This window comes from Diabrotica virgifera, chromosome 9 (assembly GCF_917563875.1).
Source record: "Diabrotica virgifera virgifera chromosome 9, PGI_DIABVI_V3a".
In the NCBI taxonomy this organism is placed as follows: Eukaryota; Metazoa; Arthropoda; class Insecta; order Coleoptera; family Chrysomelidae; genus Diabrotica; species Diabrotica virgifera.
The window spans coordinates 215,566,364-215,588,073 of record NC_065451.1 but is presented as its reverse complement, the minus strand read 5'-3'; the positions used below and the strand labels follow the sequence as shown (position 1 = coordinate 215,588,073).

General features: G+C 32.2%; 1 protein-coding gene across 3 annotated transcripts in view; it reads left to right on the top strand.

The window, feature by feature from the left end:
* The window catches only part of LOC126891626 (E3 ubiquitin-protein ligase mind-bomb), a 339,864-nt gene extending 318,514 nt beyond the window's left edge, over positions 1-21,350 (top strand). For 2 of the 3 annotated variants that reach the window (XM_050660847.1, XM_050660845.1), the window contains exons 8-9: positions 13,723-18,667; positions 21,219-21,350. In XM_050660847.1, coding sequence (XP_050516804.1) covers positions 13,723-13,878 — 156 coding nt within the window. In that variant the 3' untranslated portion in view covers positions 13,879-18,667; positions 21,219-21,350. The remainder of the gene's footprint in view (positions 1-13,722; positions 18,668-21,218) is intronic. The other variant, XM_050660846.1, reaches the window with a different exon arrangement.
* Positions 21,351-21,710: the final 360 nt, after the last annotated feature.

Genomic DNA, 21,710 nt, shown 5'->3' with positions numbered 1-21,710 from the left:
CTAAAATATTAGTTAAAAATTAAAGATTTTGTTGGAAAAACCCGCATTTTCCGGGGAAAATTTTCGTCGAAGTAAATCGGGAAAAACATGTCTCTATGCAGAATTTAATTACGGTGAATTTTGAGTTGGGTGTTTTTGGTGTAAAGTTAAAATATTTGGAGTTATAGAGCAAAAGTTGAAAAAACACGATTTTTGGGTGCCATTTTGTTTATAAAAAAAGTAACACACTATCTGCGGATTTTGCATATATATATTATTAATATATACAATCATAAGATTCGATTCCAGCAATAAAATTGCTGGTAAATAACTTTTCCCAAAAATGGCCTATTCTCCGATAATCTGCCCAGACTATACAGGGTGTTTCATTAATAATTGTCCATATAGTAACTGCAGAAACCTTAGCACAAAATACGAAGATTTAACCTAAAACACTTAAATAAAATGTGGTCCTTTACTGAGTTACAGGGTGTTTTATCTAAAAATTTAAAAACTATTTTTGCTCAGCATTTTAAAACTATTTGACGTACCCTTTTCATACTTGGCAGAAAGTGCGACTACTATACACCCTACTAAATTATGATAAACAAACGTTTCTAGCTACTACCAGAGGCGTACGACAGGGGATAGTGAATGGTTGACCCTTCTCAAATTCTACGCCACTGGAGGAATTACTATTTTAGTGCCATTTTTAGATTCTCCAATATTTTGCTCGTAAATAATATACTCTTCATTGGTAACGATAAAGTCATTAGTTTTCGAGATATTTGAAGTTAAGTATGAAACGGCACAGTTATTTTGATTAATTTATGATAATATGATTCATATGATTAAAATTTAAAAATGACTTGTACCCAGTACTTTAAAACTATTTGGCGTATCCTTATCATATTTGGAAAACAGTGTAGGTACTGTACACCCTACTAAATTAAGATAAATAAACGTTTCTAGCTACTACCAGAGGCGTACGACAGGGGATAGTGGCTGGTTGACCCTTCCAAATTCTACGCCACTGACGAAATTGCTATTTTAGTGTAATTTATTGATTTTCCAATACTTTTTATGTAAATAATATACTCTTCATTCGTAACGATAAAATTATTAGTTTTCGAGATATTTGAAATTAAAAATGAAGCGACATAATACATTAATCAAAATAACCGTGTCGTTTCATTTTTAATTTCAAAGATTTCGAAAACTAATGACTTTATCGTTACGAATGAAGAGTATATTATTTTCATAGAAAGTATTGGAGAATCCAAAAATTGAACTAAAATAGCAATTCCGCCAGTGACGTAGAATTTGAGAAGGGTTAACCGTTAATTTTTCTCCGTCGTACGCCTCTGGTAATAGCCAGAAACGTTTGTTTAACATAATTTAATAGTTTGTACAGTACGTATACTTCCTGCCAAGTATGAAAAGAATACGTCAAATAGTTTTAAAATTCTGAGCAAAAATAGTTTTTAAATTTTTAGATAAAACACCCTGTAACTCTGTAAGGAACCACATTTTATTTAAGTGTTTTAGGTTAAATCTTCGTATTTTGTGCTAAGGTTTCTCCAGTTACTATATGGACAATTATTTATGAAACACCCTGTATATGTTTTACATTTAGATGTATTTCTTTAATAATTCTTATACACCAGAAATAAGTTTTTATTACACCGTGCACGAAATGAACTGTTGGCAATAAAAGTTTTTCAAAAGTTTTTAAATAAAAGTTATCATTCGGCTTAATCTCCACTAATTACACGAAACTACCTCCATTTTTCTTATTAAAAGAAGAAAGAATGCGCTCGAGAATATACAATATACATATCACGATCCGAGTGGCGCAACTTTTAGCCATTTCCAGTTTTTCATTTTGAGTGGCCCGAGGATAAGACGAGATAGCATCATTGTGATGCTAGATTAAATTGTTTTTGTCTGGGAATGAAAAAATATCGCAGCATATTGAGGCAATTATTATAACTTTGATGATGTTGTGTTTACGTGGAAACCACTTCGGGGGATTTTCGTTCTTTCTCTCCCAAGAATTCTTTTTCTTGGGGAAGTTATAACGCTGGCTGCATTCTCAAATGGAAGTCGCTGGGGATAGGAAGGAGGAGCAAAGACAATAGAAACATACATTTTTATTCCGTGTTACGACGACTCCAGGGTTTTTTAAAGTAAATGTATACCTACTGACCCTCGCCACTGGAGGATATGGGGTGTTAACTGTGTGGAAAAATAAAGTGAGCTTAAAATTATAACGGGTAGTTATTTCGGACAACAGACTCAGTATGACGATGGTTTAATCTAAATAAAAATATATTATTTTATCCCAGTACAATAAAATAAAATAAAAGTAACAAAATAATATTTGTATTCTCCGTTTCGGCTCGAAGAAAGTCCCCCCAGGCAGTTATCTGCAAAGGAATATAAAAGTGTATTTACTGACGTTAAAATACGGTGATAATATTAGTACATCTACACACACATATCGACAAATACCCAAGATGAAGATAGAAGCAATCGGTCAAAATATGATTAAAATCGCCGTGAGCGATTCATCAATTTAGAATCGCTCCACGGCTGGATTCGACTCTATTTGTCTCGGCCCGGTTGGTTTCCTCTAGATCAGCATTCCTACATTTTTTGTGGCGTGTATCGTAGACGGCGAGATCCCATCAACGTTGGGGTCTTTGTCGGTTCTTCGGTACTTCGATAAACTGGTCTTGGATGACTGTCAGAAGATGCTTCCGTCTGTACACCTTGGACGTGATCCCCTCAAATCAATTGGGACAGTATGCTAAGGATTTTCTACAGAATATAGTTACATTCTTCCTGCTGTTGCATCTGCGACGGTTTACCCTTAAGTCATTTTCTTTAAACACAGTGTTTGTCGGTTGTCTCTTAATAAGCTTATCTGGGATGACTGTCAAGAAGATTCTTTCGTTGTAGATCTTGGACATGGTCCCCTCAAATCAATTGGGACAGTCTGCCAAGGCTTTTCTACGGTGAATACAAATTCTTCTGCTGGTTTCATCTGCGACGATTTACACTGAAGGCTTTTTTTGTCTGAGATAGTCGGGCCATTAGCATTTTGCGCTCTTCGCTACAAAGCTGTCGCAATCCCTAAATGGGCTGCTGCTATGCGGTTCATATTCGGTTTAGGTTCTGTTTCGGATCTTATTCCGGTGAGATTCCTATTTGGTTCGGTTCGGTTTTGTGCTGTAATTACTATTTGGAAAGACGATATATCCACGACGTATCTGTCGTAGTACCGGTTACTAAGTATGTGTCTGTGGTTGCTGGTTAAAGCGGCATCTTACTTTTGCTCGGGCGCCAATTTGTGGCGCTTTACTTCTTTTGCTCGGGCGCCAATTTGTAACAGGTATGGCGCCCAACGTGGAGCGTAGAATGGGTGTTGTGCTTACGTGGAAACCACTTCGGGGATCTGTCCTGCTTCGGCTGTCATACCGCCTTGTAAATGTATGGCACTAGTTGCGATCCTACTCCGTATCTTGTTGCATATAAGTGAGCAATAATATCTTGTTAGTGTTTGCTTTTAAATTGATGACGGATTAATCACCCATAATAGAGTTTTGTCTAATATCGAACAATTTTGATTCTTTGTAATTAAGATTAGATGGATATAAATAGTTTTTGTTAAATAATATTTTATTAATTCATATTTGTGTCTTCTAATCTTTGAATATGATTATTAGTTAAACCACCTCATGCTAATATTCTATATGAAGGAAGACTCTGTACCAGCCCATAGTAGATAATCTTTAGGTCACTTATGTTACATATAAACTGACTTAAAACACGATTTTACAGAAGTGTTAGGCGGGTAGGTATAGGTTTTTGTTAAGAATGAACGAACAATACATTCAGCATATACGCGTTTGATATAATGCAATTTGCCATACCGATGCCGAAACGAAGGGCTCAACAAGATAATGTAGATGATTAATAGCTAATACTCGCAACGGGAATTCTATTAGACGGAATTTCAGCAGGCCTTTGATCAATGACAAATTCAATAAGGCCATCTACCTATCCCGCCATTATTTAGACTCAAGTGTTCGACTCGAATGTGTTGTTGTGCGGTCACGTCTCGACGCTAGCGTCGGTTTGTTTGTTCTAGTTACAGGAATAAATAATTCATTACCCCTACGTTATCCAGTCAACCGACAGCCTCGACAGCAGGTATATCATACCAAATTGGTAATTTGCCGTGGAACGGCAATTGAATCATTTTATTTGTTCAATTTAAGAATGAAGAAAGAAGTGTCTATCTGCTAAAAATTCTTTAAATATTGTCGTTACGAGACAAACGAATCACCATATATGCAGCTATGTTCCGCAAATGTTATAAAATAATAAAATACAGAGAAAAGGAAGAAGCCGAAAAGAGGATTATCTGTTGTTGACTTTAGAAGAAGAAAGATCGAATCCAGGAGAAACGTCTTTGTTACTATTTGTATCAAATAAAATATTTAAAAATTTTTTCGGAAAAAATCCTATTTAATTGGCGCAGTCAGTAGGATGGTCAAACGGACGTTAATGAATATAACTCTCGTTTCGTTTTTACCATTTGAACTATAGTCGCGTGAGGAAGTGAATTCCAATTGGACGAATTGAGTAACCTGACAGAAAAACTGTAGTCGGATCTACAAAAGTAAAAGTTAAGCCAAGTAAAAGCGGTTTTTTTGTAATATAAATTGTAATATAAATAGAATAATACTATAAGCTAGAGCTAGAGAAATATACCAAACAATAAAGAATTTGTGGTCGCAAAAATGCTTAGTGGATGCGCATTTTTTACCACTCTTAACAATCCCACAATGTTTCCCGTATCTCGTATATTTCAAGTAATTTCCAGATCGCAATTATTCTCTTTTCGCAATCTAATTCTTGTTTAAAATGGATAAAGTTGATGAAAACATTCCAGTTATTTTCTTTCATTTGTGCTAAAATTATACGGAGCGTAAATGTGGCATGTTCGTTTTTATGTAAATAGGTTTTTATTCTCTTACGAGCTTTTATTTTTAGGGATTCTTTTAAAGATACAGACATTTCGAATACAATAAAGCAGGGAAAACGTACAGCGTATAGTTATACGACTCTTCTCCTTGTAGAAAACACCTTTAAATGGTTATTTAACGTAAAAATGTATACTAAAAACGGAATTTGGTCAGAATGCGCAAAAAAGTGGAGGTATCAATGTTTGGTAATAATAATAATAATAATAATAATAAAATTTATTACACTTAAATACATAAAGTTTACAACAAAAGAAATGTAAAAAGCCAGTCGAAGATACAAGTTTCAAATTATGACATACATAAAAGTAAAAAACAATAATTAGCAAGTGCACTACTTACATAAGTTTATATAGGTACATTTAGATATGTTAGTTCCATGTACTATTCATAAAATCGTTTGTTGTATACGGTTCTAATTTGCACAAAAAGCTTACAATTTCCCTTTTTATCATGGAGATATCATCAGATATCTTCAAGTGTAGAGGCAGGTGGTTGTAGAATTGTATACCTGCATATAAAGCTCCTTTTTCCAGTAATGAGAGCCTATGGTAAGGAATATTGTAGTTGAACTTGTTTCTGGTATCAAAGTTGTGAGATATGTTAAATGGCTGAAAGTACTGCTTGTTGGTATATACAAGTTTGAGACACTCGTATATATATAGAGCTGGTATAGTTAGTAACTTTAGCGATTTGAAATGGCTCCTACATGATTCAGAGTATTTTAACTGCTTCATGACGCGTACTGCTTTTTTTTGTATTATAAAAACTTCGTTAAAAGAACTACTACCTCCCCATACTATGATATTATATCGAGCTCTCGAATAAAAATTAGAAAAATAAAATGACTTTACTACGTTGATGTTAACATTTTTTACAAGAATTCTCAAACCATAGCAAGCTCGGCTTAGTTCTTTGCATAGATTCTCGATATGATATGTGAAATCTAAGTTTTGGTCAATCCAAACCCCTAAGCATTTGACATACTCAGAAAAGGGTATCAAATGCTGATTTAGGTTAATATTGTCAGGTGTGTCTGGACCTCGGTTTGTTTTAAATAATACAGCTTTAGTCTTATCAGGATTTAAAACTAGTCTTGAATTCAAAAACCAGTTTTCTACTTCTGACATCAAATAGTTACCTGCCAGAACTAGTTCAGGTAAATTTCGGGCAGAAACCAACAGTGTACTGTCATCTGCATAGTTAATAATTAATTCCTTAGTTTTAGCAACTGATGCCAAATCATTTAAGTAGATAATAAATATTAGCGGTCCCAAAACACTTCCCTGTGGAACACCCCTAGACACTGCCAGAGGCTCTGACCGCACATATTGCATTGTTTTGTCCTTAATTTTTAGTGCATGTGCACGTCCAGTAATGTAGCTCTTTAACCAATTTAACTCCACACCTCTAACCCCGTAGTGTTCAAGCTTCACAAATAAAACATCAAAATCAACGCAGTCAAAGGCCCTGCTTAAATCCAGAAAAATCCCACATGAGACATTCCCAGCATCCAAACAATTATATATCTCATTAGTTAATTCAAATAGAGCAGTCTCGGTGCACCTACCTTTAAAGAAACCGTGCTGGCTATGGCTGAATAATTCTTCTTTAAGGAAAAACTGAAACAGTTGATCATGGACAACCAATTCAAAAAATTTTGAAAATGAGCTAAGCAGACTAATTGGTCTATAATTATCAAAAGAATCGATATCACCCTTTTTTAGGCAGGGTTTAATAATCGCAAATTTCAGGTTGGTAGGAAAGCTCCCAGTTTGAAGCGAAAAATTTATTATATGTCTAAGAGGTTTACAAATATGAGGAAAACATTTTTTTAACAAGTACATGGATACTTCATCATATCCTGAACTCTTTTTCGATTCAATTTTTTGCATTATTTCTGAAAGTAATTCATAAGTTATTTGCTTAAAAATAAAGGTGTTTTTATTGTGCGGAATGTCGCATTTATACGTATCTTGATGTGGAAGTTCATTAGCTATTAATGTACAAGCTTTTTCATTAAAGTAACGATTAAATAAATTTGCACCTATAAGAGTATTCTCAAAATATGGCTGATTATTCTTTGTTTTTTTATGTTGTGTAAGTTCATTTATGATTTGCCAAGAAGTTTTACTTTTATTTTTTGAATTAGCTAATCTATGCTCATAGTGTTTATTCTTCTCTTTTTGTAATAACTGATTATATATTTGTTGAGAATTTTTAAACAGTTGTTTGAATTCTAACGACTGAGCCGATAAGCGCTGAAAATTAATCATTTCATTTTTGGCAGCTATTAGTTCAGGTGTTTTAAATGTAAACTTAGGCTTTTTATTATTTGTGATTTTAAGAGGAAAATGTTTGTTAAAGTACAACAAGAAGGTGTTGATGAATGCATTGTATTTAGCATCTACTGATTGAGCACAGTAAACATTTTCAAAAAGTTCGTTACAAATGTCACAACAGAAATCTTCAATAGCTTCGTTCGACATAAATCGAATTTTATGTTTTGTTTCACTTTTTAGATTGTGCAGATCTAAAAACAGTACCTGGCAATAATGATCAGAAAAATGAGTTTTTAAATTTTTTGAAGAGAAGTCTTCCATTTTACTTATTATGAAGATATCGAGACAGGAACCGCCACTCTTATTTTCACGTGTGATTTCTTTAAAAACAAGTTTAAGATCAAACGATTCTAATAGGTTAGAAAAATATCGAGAATATTTTGACGTAACTAACATATCTATATTGAAGTCACCTGATATATAAGTCTTTATGTTTTTTTGAAAAACTATAGTAAGTAGTGCATTCAGTTGTGTTAAGAATATATCATTATCACTACCTGATGCATGGTATATACATATGACAATAAAATTTAACTTACAGCTAGTAATCTTCACAGCACAACACTCAAAAATATTACTAATAATTAGATCATCAAACCAATGTATAGCACTAGCCACTATATTTTCATCACAATAAACTGCGACGCCTCCATGTAGATTCGGTGGACGACAAAAACTGGATATCAACTTAAAGTTAGCAATTTTTAATATTTGTATTTGCGAATCCGACAGCCAGTGCTCAGACAGACATAAAATTCGTTTACCTAAAAAATCTTCCAGAAACTCACTTAGTTCATTAACACAGTTATTAATACTCTGGATATTTAAATTGATAATGGATAATGCCGTATTCCTTTTCACTTGTGTCTTTTGGGTCGATTTAGGGAGAGGACCTTCTAAAAATCCTCATTTCGTGGACTATACTGATGGTACTTTTTAAAGTCAAATCTTTTATAGGCTACATTTTTTGGCCATACAGTGGATTTGTAGATCTCGTTTTTTAGTTCGAAATCTACGCCGCACATGAAACATTTATTCTGATTTTCAGTAGTGGGTAGCTCTTTCACAATAATATTAGCGTTTTTGAAAACTTCTTGTTTTTTTAGATAGTCTGAGATTCTTTCAGCGGTTATATCTCGCTTAATTCTATAAAGATAGAGCCATGCTCTTTTTTGGACACCAAAGTCTTCGGATACATTTTCCTCAAAAACTTTTTTCGTGTTAGCTTGACTTTGTTTCTTATTTTTCACTTGCACGTTTTGTTGTTGTTTGTTCGGCACGGAGGTTGAGGTTGATGAGGTTGATTGACTGGATATAGCGTTGGAACTATCAAGGTTGTCATTATCTGTGTGATTTGAACTACTATGTCGTTTGGTAGCTTCAGAAAAGGACATTTGTATTTTTGGCAACTCTGGGTTCACTTTGAGTGTGTGCTCTGTATTTATCACTTCATCACAATCACAAACTGGTTTAATTATTCGATTATTCACTAAATGTATAAATGTTTAAAATATTCGAGTAGCCGCTTTAAAGATAAGCATATTACTGTATTAACATCCCATTAATCATTGTAAATTAGTCATTTTAGAACTAACAGTAAACACTTGCATTATTAGTACAGTTAAAATAATTAGATGATAAATATTAAGCAAGAGAAATTAAACTTATTTTTCTACTTTTAAAATCAAAAAAGCAAGTTCATTAGCAGAACCGAATTCAAAATTGTTTTGCACATCATATTTGAAACATGATTTGGTTGAAACATCTCATTTTTGTTGGTAAAAAAATATATTAATTTGTCTGGACTAACTTACGGTTCTGTTGATATACGAGACGACTTGGTCTTCACACAACGTTTTTTAACTAAATTTGGTTATATTCGGTTTAAATTTTCTAACCGATTTCCGAGTCTACTATAAATTTTTTTATACCTACAATTGTGATTGGTTAACTTGTGGCACTTTAAGGGTTGAATGATTGATTTACGTAGTTTCAAGGCTTAACATTAATAAATAAACAATGCATTAAAAAAATGGCAATTTTGGTTAAAAATGGTCCTATAACAATTTTTTTTAAATCGTGAAAAATGGCGAACAAAACGAATTTTAAAACAGGCTTATAAAATATTTATTTCTTTCAAAGTTTTTAACGAAAAGCCTTATAAATAAATCAAACAATTTTTCGGTCTATTTTGCAATTAAAAAAATCGTATTGTTTAAACTACAAAAATCAACTTTTTAATAAACAAATAAATAAACTCATGATAAAAACTCAATTCTTAATAGATGGGCACAAGATTTCAGTGATCATCTAAATATAAACTACATTGAAATAGGCTACAACATAGAAAATCGACAAAATCTACATCAACTTCACAGTGAAGACTCAATGTCAAGTGCCATCCTAAAACTCAAAGACAATAAAGCCCCAGGAATCGATGAAATCTGTTTGGAAATGTATAAAAAAGGTAGTGATCAACTTTTTGCAGCAATCCATAAACTAATACTACTTATATGGCAGAATGAATTGGTACCAGAAGCGTGGCTAAAGGGAAAAATATGTCCGTTGTATGAAAAGGGTGATCAACTACAGTCTGTCTACCCAACAGAAAGAGTAATAAAAACGCGTGATCAAGGGATCAGGCACGTGCTTCTTGAAAAATAACAGTCGAAGAGTGGGATTAAGGTACTTACTTCGCAGAAGTTGTATCGGTCAGTTATCGGCATTGTATACAAGGGCGTGCATTAAGGTATTTCGAATAAATATTGTGATTTGTATTGTGGACAGAATCACGCAGTATAAATATTGGGGGAGTCAATTTAGATCGAAAACTTGCTTCTTTCGGAAAAAATCAAAGAAGCTTATATTTTTCTAAAACCGTTTTTGTTGATTTACAAATATGTTGTATGTATAATACCTCCTTTTTACATAGGAGGAGTAATTCAAATTTACCGCCGTAATGCTTTTTTGTAATTGATCCAACCACAGGCCAAATTTAAATTACGGAAACCCAACATCATTTTATTATAATTATGATAACAATTTAATTTTTCAAAATATACATTTTTTAAGACGTCGTCGTGTCATTTGATTTAAATATTTGAGATTTTTTTAATGAAGCATCGTTTATTATGATGTTTGAAAAGTAAGTTGAGCATAGTATATACAGTGTTTAGGAATAAATTCATTTCTCTAGAATGGCCGATTTTGGGGAGAAATACCGAAACAGGTCAAGTTTTATACTGGTATTTACATATATCATAATAGTGAAGTCATCCATCTTGGCGTGATGACGTAATCGATGATTTTTTTTAACTGAGAGTAGGGGTCGTGTGATAGCTCATGAAAGGTTATTTAATTCTCTATTTAGTAATATTAATATTAAAATATTTATACTGGCTGTCCATTTTTATTAAAAATTAAATTAATTTGGACAAAAAAATTATTTATTTCAAATATGTTACTGCTGTCAGAAAACAGGAAAAACATGGTTATTTGACAAATAAACATTGCCTTAGTGCAAATAAATGGGGTAAGCTACCATCACTTACACATTTAAGTTTACATGTTTATAATGTCCACATTATCTAAAGTTAGTTTGTAGTATTTTGACTCTCATAATTTTTACTCATTTTTAAAGCCACTTCCATGTTTTATTATTGATAATACTTTTTAAGGAATTTCTATTATTTCTGTATTGTATTAAACATTTTTAGGTTAAGCATAATATCAGATTGAGGTTAAGAAGGTATATTTTAAAATTGTATTCTCTACTTCTACCCCAAATGTTAGAAATTGTTTAAAATTAACACTATATACAATATTTCCCGTGCAGTAGAGCTTGGGTTATTTACATTTTAGCGGTACCTCAATCTTTTATAACGCTCCCAATAGGGCTTTTCATCGATTGTTATTTGTTTCGAGCTTCTGTCATGTGTCACATAATATTAATATATCTACGTCATACGTCTTCAGTTTGTATCATTGGAAATACCAATAACGTACGACGTAGATATATTAATATTATATGACACATGACAAAAGCTCGAAACAAATGACTGTGAATGAAAAGCCCTATTCATCCTTTTGAATTGTACGTTTTTCTTCATTATTATGTACATAATATATTTTTATAAATTAATCGTTTATTTCAATTTTTGTCTGTAGAAAAACTTTTTATTTTATTTTTCTGGTACGCCAATGGTTTAAAAATCACAAAGTGATGGTAATATAATAAGGGTTTGTTCCAACAAGTAGCCGAACCGGCTGAAACTCTCACCGAAAAGTCGACCAGCACGAGTAAAGAGGACAACACTGATGACTGTATTATTGTTCTCTCACTGACCAACTGTTTGCCACGAATTCTGACTGTTTGACTGAAGTTTTACTGCTTGTAGGCAAAGACCTAAATATTTCATGAGTTCACATGGTATTCACGTGATTACTCCGTCTTTTGGGTAGACAAGGTATAGATTGTAAGAACTATAGAGGCATTACTCTGTTAGCATATGCGTACAAAATCTTCGGCAGTGTATTGTTTGAAACTATTTATAAAGGATATTGTTGGTCAATATCAATGCAGATTTACTGCTGGAAAGTCAACTATACATCAAATTCAAGCGCATAAGCAAATTCTAGAAAAGGTACGAGAATATAACATAGATACACAAATTCTCTTTGTCGACTTTAAGAGAGCCTATGACAGTGTTAAAAGAACTGCATTATATAATACAATTATAGACTTTGGGCTCCCACCTAAGTTAGTTAAGTTGAGTCAACTAAAAATGCATAACGTAAGCTCGTGCGTTAGAATTGAAGGAGAAAACTGTACGGTCTTTGACATTAATAATGGTCGAAGACAGGGGGACGCGCTGGCGTGTCTTCTCTTTAACTAACGTTGCCTTGGAAAATTAATAGATCGACGCAAATTCTCGCATTCGCTGACGATTATAGTTATAGTGGGTAGAAGCATGAGATACATGATGCAGTGTTTTACAAGGCTTTCGAACGCGGCAAGTGAATTAGGACTTGTGGTAAACGAGGAAAAAACCAAATATATGTTGGTTTCTAAAAACTCCCGATATAACTCCCGATATAACAGAGTATTCACATCAACAACCATACCTTTGAGCAAGTCAAAGAATTCACATATCTTGGATCGCTAGTAAAGGCAACAAACACGACAAGCCTTAAAAATTGACTTCCATAGTTATCTGGAGTTTAATTGTTATAAATTAACCTCCAAATTTCTGTGCTTCAACAATATTATTACAAAGATGTACCAAAAATGTTTCTATTGAATCATTCGTAAAAAATATTTTCTTTAACAACTTGTCAAAACCCAAAAGACTCCATTTTCAAACAAATAAATGTTTAAAAATAATAAAATCCTTGGATTTCTTAGTTCGGAAACAGATTCTCTCTTATACCTATTCCCCATCCTTCTAAAATTTGCAAGGAATAAAGGGTGATGAATGCAGAGACATGGGGAGTCTATATAGTTGCACTCCACAACACATCAATTCACCGAGGCAAAGATCAACAAATCTGTCTCCTAGTACTCAATACGTGAGTAAGAACGTTGGTAGATAAAGGCATTATTTTTATTTTCGATTCAGAGACCATTACTATCTTTCTATGGACCATTTCGAACTCCTTAGTTCTCATCAGGAAAGCTACCGTAATGATGCTCTGAAAAGAAAATAAAAATCTTTGCCAGTTCTGTCAATTATAAAATATAATTAACATTTAGACGCTATAGCGACATCTATTAACAACTTGTCGAAACCCAAAAGACTCCATTTTCAAACAAATAAATGTTTAAAAATAATAAAATCCTTGGATTTCTTAGTTCGGAAACAGATTCTCTCTTATACCTATTCCCCATCCTTCTAAAATTTGCAAGGAATAAAGGGTGATGAATGCGGAGACATGGGGAGTCTATATAGTTGCACTCCACAACACATCAATTCACCGAGGCAAAGATCAACAAATATGTCTCCTAGTACTCAATACGTGAGTAAGAACGTAGGTAGATAAAGGCATTATTTTTATTTTCGATTCAGAGACCATTACCATCTTTCTATGGACCATTTCGAACTCCTTAGTTCTCATCAGGAAAGCTACCGTAATGATGCTCTGAAAAGAAAATAAAAATCTTTGCCATTTCTGTCAATTATAAAAACTTTTCTTTATATAAACTTTTAACTCTCTTAACGGGTCTTCTCGTAATCTTTTGTATTTGCTCTGTACGAATGAGTCCCGCTTGCGGACTAATCCACTTTTTGAAAATCGAAGAAGTAAGTCTATGGAAGCACTTAAGATTAGTGTAAATGTTTTGCTTTCAGGATCTCGAAGGCGATACTCCTTTGCACGACGCCATATCCAAGAAACGTGACGACATGTTAACCCTTTTACTGGATCACAATGCGGACATAACGTTGACGAACAACAATGGATTCAATGCCCTTCACCATGCGGCTCTTAGAGGAAATCCTAGGTGAGAGAATCTCTCTATTGTGCTTTCTCTTTTTTATAACTCGGCACAGTTTTTTTATTGAATTTTATAGCCCAGTCAACAAGGTAAGATTGCAAAATAGGACCAGTTGTGTAATTTGAGCGAACTTTATTCTTGAGGAATCATATTATTAGAAGTATGTATTGCAAATAGTACCCCCCAAGTACATAATGCATCCCTGAAGCCGAATTGTGTGTTGGTCAAGTAATCTTCACACTTTTATGTAAGGCTCATGACTCACAAGATTTATTATTCGATAATCTTCACATTTTTTCGCATTGGGTTTTTGTTTACTTTGGTATCTATTAGTGAAGATCAAAATAAGTCTTTTTACCGCTTTTTGGCCATAATTTTCAAAAATTTTGCCTAGAAGTCGCCTAGCCCTCCGGCTTTTCCCTGCTGTTCATATCGGCTTCCGTTTCTGCTTCAATAATAGGTGATTCGATATCATCATTTTTAGTTTGTGTGATAGTGTCCTATCGTCTTCAAATAGTGTTGTCACATGGTTCATCTACAATGCTTTCTTGGCCTGCTGCTTCCTTGATCCCATTGTGGAGGTTGAACGAATCGTGCTAACTGTTCTTATAGAATTCTGTTTTTAGCTTCTCTGAGAACTTTTCTTGTAGACGCTGATATGCGGCGTAATATTTCCCATTGGATTCCCTTTTTCTGTCAATCATCTGTAAAATACTGTCAGCCATTCATGTTTTTTTTTCTGTAATTTTCGGTCTTAGTTAGGGGTTTAATATTTCTCTACCAATGTTTTTAAGTTGTTTATTTCTGTTTCAACATAATTACTTCTGAATCAGTTAATGATTACAATCATTAACTAATTCAGATATTATGTTGATCTCCAGGTATTCTTGTAATTCTTCTTCTTCTTATATCTTATTTTGTGTTATTATCTCTTATTTGTTTGACGTTATAGTCCGACATAATATCTGTCATATCAGGGTAGGTTTTTACTGCTGTTATTGAATTTTTTAATCTTTTGTTTACTAAAATATAGTGAATATGATTTCTTATGTGATTTTCTAGCAAGTCGCCGGGTGATCGCAATTTATACAACCTTCTGTTTGGTAATTTGAAGAATATATTGGTGATTACTAGCTCTTTGGGTTTGTTGTAGCCATCATATGTTTATGTTATAAGGGATATCTTTAATGTAGTGGTTTGTCCTTGCCTTATACATGCTTACATAATTAACCTATTTCTCGGTTTATCCGCCTTTAAGGTCAGTTTCCAACCCTAGGACAAAAGAGTGACCTACTACCTACTAACTCATCTGCTTTAAGTCGTTGGTCATTAAGTTCAATTCTTTATCGGCTCAATATTCGAGTTTTTTCAAGTACTGCATTACTTTGTATATTTTTGTGGCCACTATCTCAGTTTTTTCGCACACATTTTCAATGATTAGTCATAGCAATGATTGTCATTTAGAGCATTTAGGACATGGCCAAATTGTTAGTAGTAGTTAGTAGCGATATTCTGTTATATAAGGCTAGAAACGAAGATTTTGGCGATTTTGTCAGCTCAAAATACACAATTGCTCAATAAAAAAATGTTGGAAAGGTAAGTTTTGAGGTAATATAAATGATATTTTGATTAAATCTAATCTTGTTATATTTTTTGGAGATGTGGAACAAATTAAAAGTATATGTGTGGATCTTACATATCAAAGTGTTTTGAACAAAAAAATATTGTAATTTATTTCTCATATAATATTTTGTCACATTAATTTGACATTATCATTTCTTTGGTCTAATAGTATATGTGCAGATATGAATTTTAAGGGGGTAGGCGCAACATCTTGGTCCAATGCTATTTAAATGCATTCGTTTTTTTTAAATCCTGAGAAAACTAATAAATATTTTTGAAAAATTTAAACACAGAATGAAAGATTACATTACTACCGAGGGCCAAAAGCCCATTAGTATATAAAAAAGTGTCTTTTGAATGAAATATTTGAAATTAAAAATCACACCAAACTTTCTCTTTTTTTACCCCTGTAACTTATTAAAATAAACATTATAGAAGTTTTCAGGGACTCTAGGCCCTCAGTAATAATGTAGTTATTCATCCTGCGATTAAATTTTTCAAAAATACTTAATAGTTTTATGAGGATTCGAAAAAAAATGAATGCCTTTAAATAGCAGTGGACCAACATTTTGCGCCTACCCCCTTAATAAATAGCTTCTTTATTTCAGAGGATCGAAAGTGAAGAATATTTTAAAAGATATTATTAAATAATCAATATTGTCTTACAGATTAACCATGATGTGAAACCTGGAGTAACGTAAGTAGATATTTTTTCTAGTATTCTGGTATTCTAGGAATTTCTGGCATTAGGATTTCCTCAGGGTTTCATAGTGAACACTTCTGCAGCCCTCTACTTAATTCGTTAGCTACTTTGCTAATAGAGGAGTGCATATAGATTTTCACTTCGGAAAAAATCAAACAAGATAGAACTTTTTGTAATTTCATTAAGAAATGTCTAATAAACAACATATCAAAAAGTTCTACTCGAGAAGTGGGTGCTTCATTTTTTATTAAACAAATGAACTACGAAATTAGATGTTTTTTTAAATAACTCCGAAAATATAAATTTTAGAAAAAACTGACTTGACCATTGAAAAATTTAGAAAATTTTACAAAAAAAATCTTATATAAAGAATTTTCTAAAATTAAATCTGTATCTTCTATAATTTTTTATTTATAACGCTAAAGTCACCCTTCTCACAAACATTGGCGCACTGTAAACTAGCGTACGGCGAAGTGCATGGTTGAGTTATTTTAATGTAATTCTTTAACTAATGGATCAAATGAAATTTTACAAATTGAACATGAACGAAGAATAATTAAGCTATCTTATGGTTATAATAGAAAGAAATAAAATGTATGGTCATAAGTACGGTGTGGGAAAGTGAGCCTTACATGAATTTTGTTTAAAAATGATTTAAAAATGTGTAACTAATACAATTTTTCTTATAAAACTCTCGATTTTGCACAACTTACCTTTCAAGCATCTTACTAAATGATGTTTCATTCAAAAAAAATCTCAAAAATTTAATTTAAATGATATGACGTCTCAAAAATTATAAATTTTGAAATCTTCGTAGTTTTATAGAATTACCACCAATTTAAGACGGTATTACTCAAGTTTGAACAGATCTATTAAAGTTTTATAAGTGCTTTTTTAAAGCTTAGGATGTAATCTTTAAAGTACACTCAATTATTTTACTTTAGAAAGGAAATAAACTATTTCTTTTTAAGCAAATTTAGCAAGATAACAAAAATGTAATACAAAAACCGAAAATTAAAAGCTAAAAAAATGTTTATATACAAAGTGATCAAAACTTTTTTCTGTAAAACTTACCTAAAATACATTTAATAATAAGCTTCAACAATACTAAATGCTCAGCAAAAAAAATTTTTAGCTCTTATACAGTATGTCCGCGTAACTTGGAACCTATTGATAACTTTTTTATTATCAGTTTTACGAAAAAAACTTATTCTTTATAAAATACTCCTAATCGTATGTAATCTAAGATGCAATCATCAAATATCAAATTTAATTAATGTTATACGAGGTATGTCAAAAAATATGAATTTCACTCAAGAGTAAAGTACCTTTACATTTCACAATATCGAAAATTGTTATTAAGAAAAGTTGTTTGGAATTAAAAAATTTGTTTTAGTGTTCAATTACATCCTTCTAATTAAAATATTGTGAATAATAAAGGCACTTAACTCTTAAGAAAAATTCATATTTTTTACATACCTCGTATAAAATTTAAAAAGTTTGATATCTGATGATTGTTTAGATTTTAGACCAGGGAGATCGTTTTATAAAGAATAACTTTTTTTCGTAAAAGTGATAATAAAATAGTTATCATAATTGTAATAAAATGATGATGAGTATCCGTAATTTGAGAAAAAATTGAATTTTTTTTTTATTAGAATAATGTAATTGTATATTTAGACATAGTTTCTTATTTCAAACAACTTTTCATAATAGCGTTTTTTGATATTTTGGAATATAAAGGTACTTTACTCTTTAACGAAATTCATATTTTTGACATAACCCGTATAAAATTGATAAAATTTTATATCTGATGGTTGAGTTTTAGAGTTTTGACTATCCAGAGCATTTTATTAAGAATAACTTTTTTTCGTAAAATTGATAATAAAAAAGTTTTCCATGTGGTTCCTAGCTACGCAGACACACTGTATAAGACTTATGTATAAGAATTTTTAAATTGCAATGCCATATTCGGATTCAGCATAATCAAAAACAAAATAGAAACATATTTGATCAAAGTAAAATAATGAATTTATCGATATTTTTATGCGAGTAGAACTTTTTTACTTTAACATGTATATAAACTAACAAAAAAAGTTTTAGAAATATATAAGCTTGTTTGAATTTTTCCGAAACAATGCATGTTTTCGATCTAATTGCACTCCCCAATAGTGATTGTTCGAGTGTCGTATTTTCGTATTCTTTGGTCTTATTCTACTCCTTTCAGGAACATTTGTACCGGGAGAGTATTTTGTATTTTGACATTAATTTATAAACAATATTTCAAAAATGATTTATTTATTAGGAACGGTGTTCGGAGCACTTCATAAGCAAGTAATGAATGAAGAAATTCTGTGAAGAAAAGACCGCTTCTTTGCTGGATCGATAATGTTAAAACAGAATTGAGGTGGCTGGGAATCAGAAGATCGCAGGACGGTGATTGACGATCGATCTTCTTGGCAGCAGATATTTAGTAAGTTTTAAGCCCACCAGAGGTCGTGAACTAATAGTTTATTCAAGTCTATATTACAGTGATAATCTTGATAATACTCTCAAAACGTTTTTTTACTATAGACAAGGCGAAAACGGCGGGTTCGTTGAGAAAAATATTCCGATGAGATTTTTTTGCATAATTACATTCGTGAGACATACCAGAATAAGGTTCAAGAAGTCGCCCACGTGAAAAGTGGGCCAAATTTTTTTTAACAATTGTTTTTTAATCAAATTGCAAAAATTAATATTTTTGGCCCGGACAATTTTTTTGTAGGTTTTTTGGACCATTCTGGATAAAAAAGGTCTCTTGTAAGTTTTCTCTAAAGTTAATCGTTTTCGAGTTATAAGCAATTTAAAATTGAAAAAATCGAAAAATGTCGATTTTCAAGGCTTAATAACTCGGTTAAAAGTTATTATTGAAAGTCAAAAAGTGACTAAATCAAAGTTTAATGCCCCCCCCCCCACAAGATCCCGAAGAAATTTTTGTCATTATTTTATAACTAAGCTGTTATTTTTAAGTAATAATATTGAGCGCCATGCACGTGGTAGCCGGCCGTAAATGCTGAGTGCGAGAGAGATGCCACTCCGGCAGTCCAATTGTGCATCTTACTTGTACTCACATTTACGGCCGCCTACCACCTACGAGCATGGCGCTCAATATTATTACTTAAAAATAACAGCTTAGTGATAAAGTAAAGACAAAAATTCTTCGGGATCTTGTAGGGGGGCATTAAACTTTGATTTAGTCACTTTCTGACTTTCATAATAATAACTTTTAACCGAGTTATTAAGCCTTGAACATTGACATTTTTCGTTTTTTCAATTTTAAATTGCTTATAACTCTAAAACTATCAACTTTAGAGAAAAATGATAAGAGACGTTTTTTTATCCAGAATGGTCCAAAAAACCTACAAAAAAATTGTCCGGGCCAAAAATATTGATTTTTGCAATTTGATTAAAAAAAATTGTTAAAAAAAATTTAGCCCACTTTTCACGTGGGCGACTTCTTGAACCTTATTCTGGGATATCCTGGCTGATTGACATAAAGTCCATGCCATTAAAAGGAAACAGTAGCGATCAACAGGTAGCGAAAACGCGTTCCAAGATTGCGGCTGTAATTTTGAATATTTTTTCGAGATATTTGGCACACGTATTCGTAATATAATAAAGAATGGCGGTACAGAGCCCAATTTGAAAAATATATTAATCTGTGGAAATTACTCTGTAATTAAATACAATATTAAAAAAACGAGTCTGTACCGCCATTAAGAAAAACAAAAAAATACACTTTCTTCAAATAAACTTTTTTATCCGATGGCTAGATTTTGTGTCATTTTGGAACTACTAATGAAATAAAAATTTTAGTAGTTCCAAAATGACACAAAATCTAGGCATCCGATAAAAAAGTTTATTTGAAGAAAGTGTATTTTTTTGTTCTTCTTAATTGCGGTACAGGCTCATTTTTTTAAAATTTTATTTAATTACAGAGTAATTTCCACATATTAACATATTTTTCAAATTGGGCTTCTTTATTATATTACGAATACGTGTGCCAATTGCACACGCGTTTTTGCAACACGAATGCGTTTTTGCTACCTGTTGATCGCTACTGTTTGCTCTTAAAAAAAATCTGGTATGTCTCACGAATGTAATTATGCAAAAAAATCTCATCGGTATATTTTCCCAACGAACCCGCCGTTTTCGCCTTGTCTACTATGCTGGTAAGAAAACCAGCATAGTAAGGTAATCTCTGGCGATATGCCTTCATCTTTGTGAGTAATTTTATATTTTTTTACTATCCACTGTCTACTGTATCGCTGGTAGCCTACGAAGAATAGAACTAAAAAAACAGCAGCAAAGAACTTATTCACCTTGGGCCCAATAGAGAGCACACTACCCTGCAGAATCCTAAAGCTGCATTAGCCGTACCAATAGAATTATTATTATTATTATTATTATTCTGTGACTGCGAAAACTGTAGCTGTTTAAAAAAAGTTTAAAAACTCTAAGTTTATACTGCTTATGTTCAAAGAGGCACTGGTCTCAGAATTTCTTAAACTTCAGAGACTTTGATGGACTGGTCATATATTCAGAATGGACGCCGAAAGATCGTCAAAATTGCCCTAGATAGTAAAATGCCGGGCGCAAGGCCAAAAGGAAGGCCACAGAAAAGGTGGGAGGAAGAACTGGCAGAGAACTCTCAAAATTTGCTAGACGTGAGAATCTGTAGAAGATCGGCAAGTTTGGAGGCCTAGTTTGGAGAAAGCCTATGATCGATATGGGCTGGAGTGGCTTTGGAGAGATGTAATCTTTGCGGGTACATAAATAACAATAATTAGTTTCGCTGAAAATGTACGAGGAGGTATTTTATTCGTAGACACACAGATAAAAACAATTTCTTTCGCTGACACTTTTTTTGCAAAAAAATTTAAAAAGGTGTTTTCTTCGGAGGTACCAACGATCTGTTCTGTATATTATATAAAAATGTAGTTATAAACAACTGATACTCTTTCTTTCCTTTTTTTCTACAGATATATCAATTAGCAAGCTGCGTGGGATTTCTCTGTCCATTTGATGATAGATTCAAAGTGATGTATTAGTCCATCCAGGCTAGTTAAACATTGGTTATTTTTATTATTGCAAATAAAAAGAAGTTATTTTTTCTTTATTTTTTTTTTGAAAGTTGTACACTTTAGAATCTCCCTTTCCTTTGTCCTGTTTTTAATATTTAGTAAAATAAATATAAATATAATTTTATTATAATCATATCAATTATAATTATTGTATTTTTACATTCTTTTTAATTAAATCTCATTTATATTCGGGTGATTCCATTTCAAATCACTCAATTTTGGATCAAAAAAAACTTTTGGATCTCCGATTTGTCTGAAAATTGGTATATAGCATCTGCGGGATGTAGAAATAAAAAAATTTAAGGTCGAATTGACTTCTTTTTTTTTCTCAAAATGTTATTTTAAGCGATTTTACAGTGATTTGTTATTTATTTAAACAAATTTGCATTT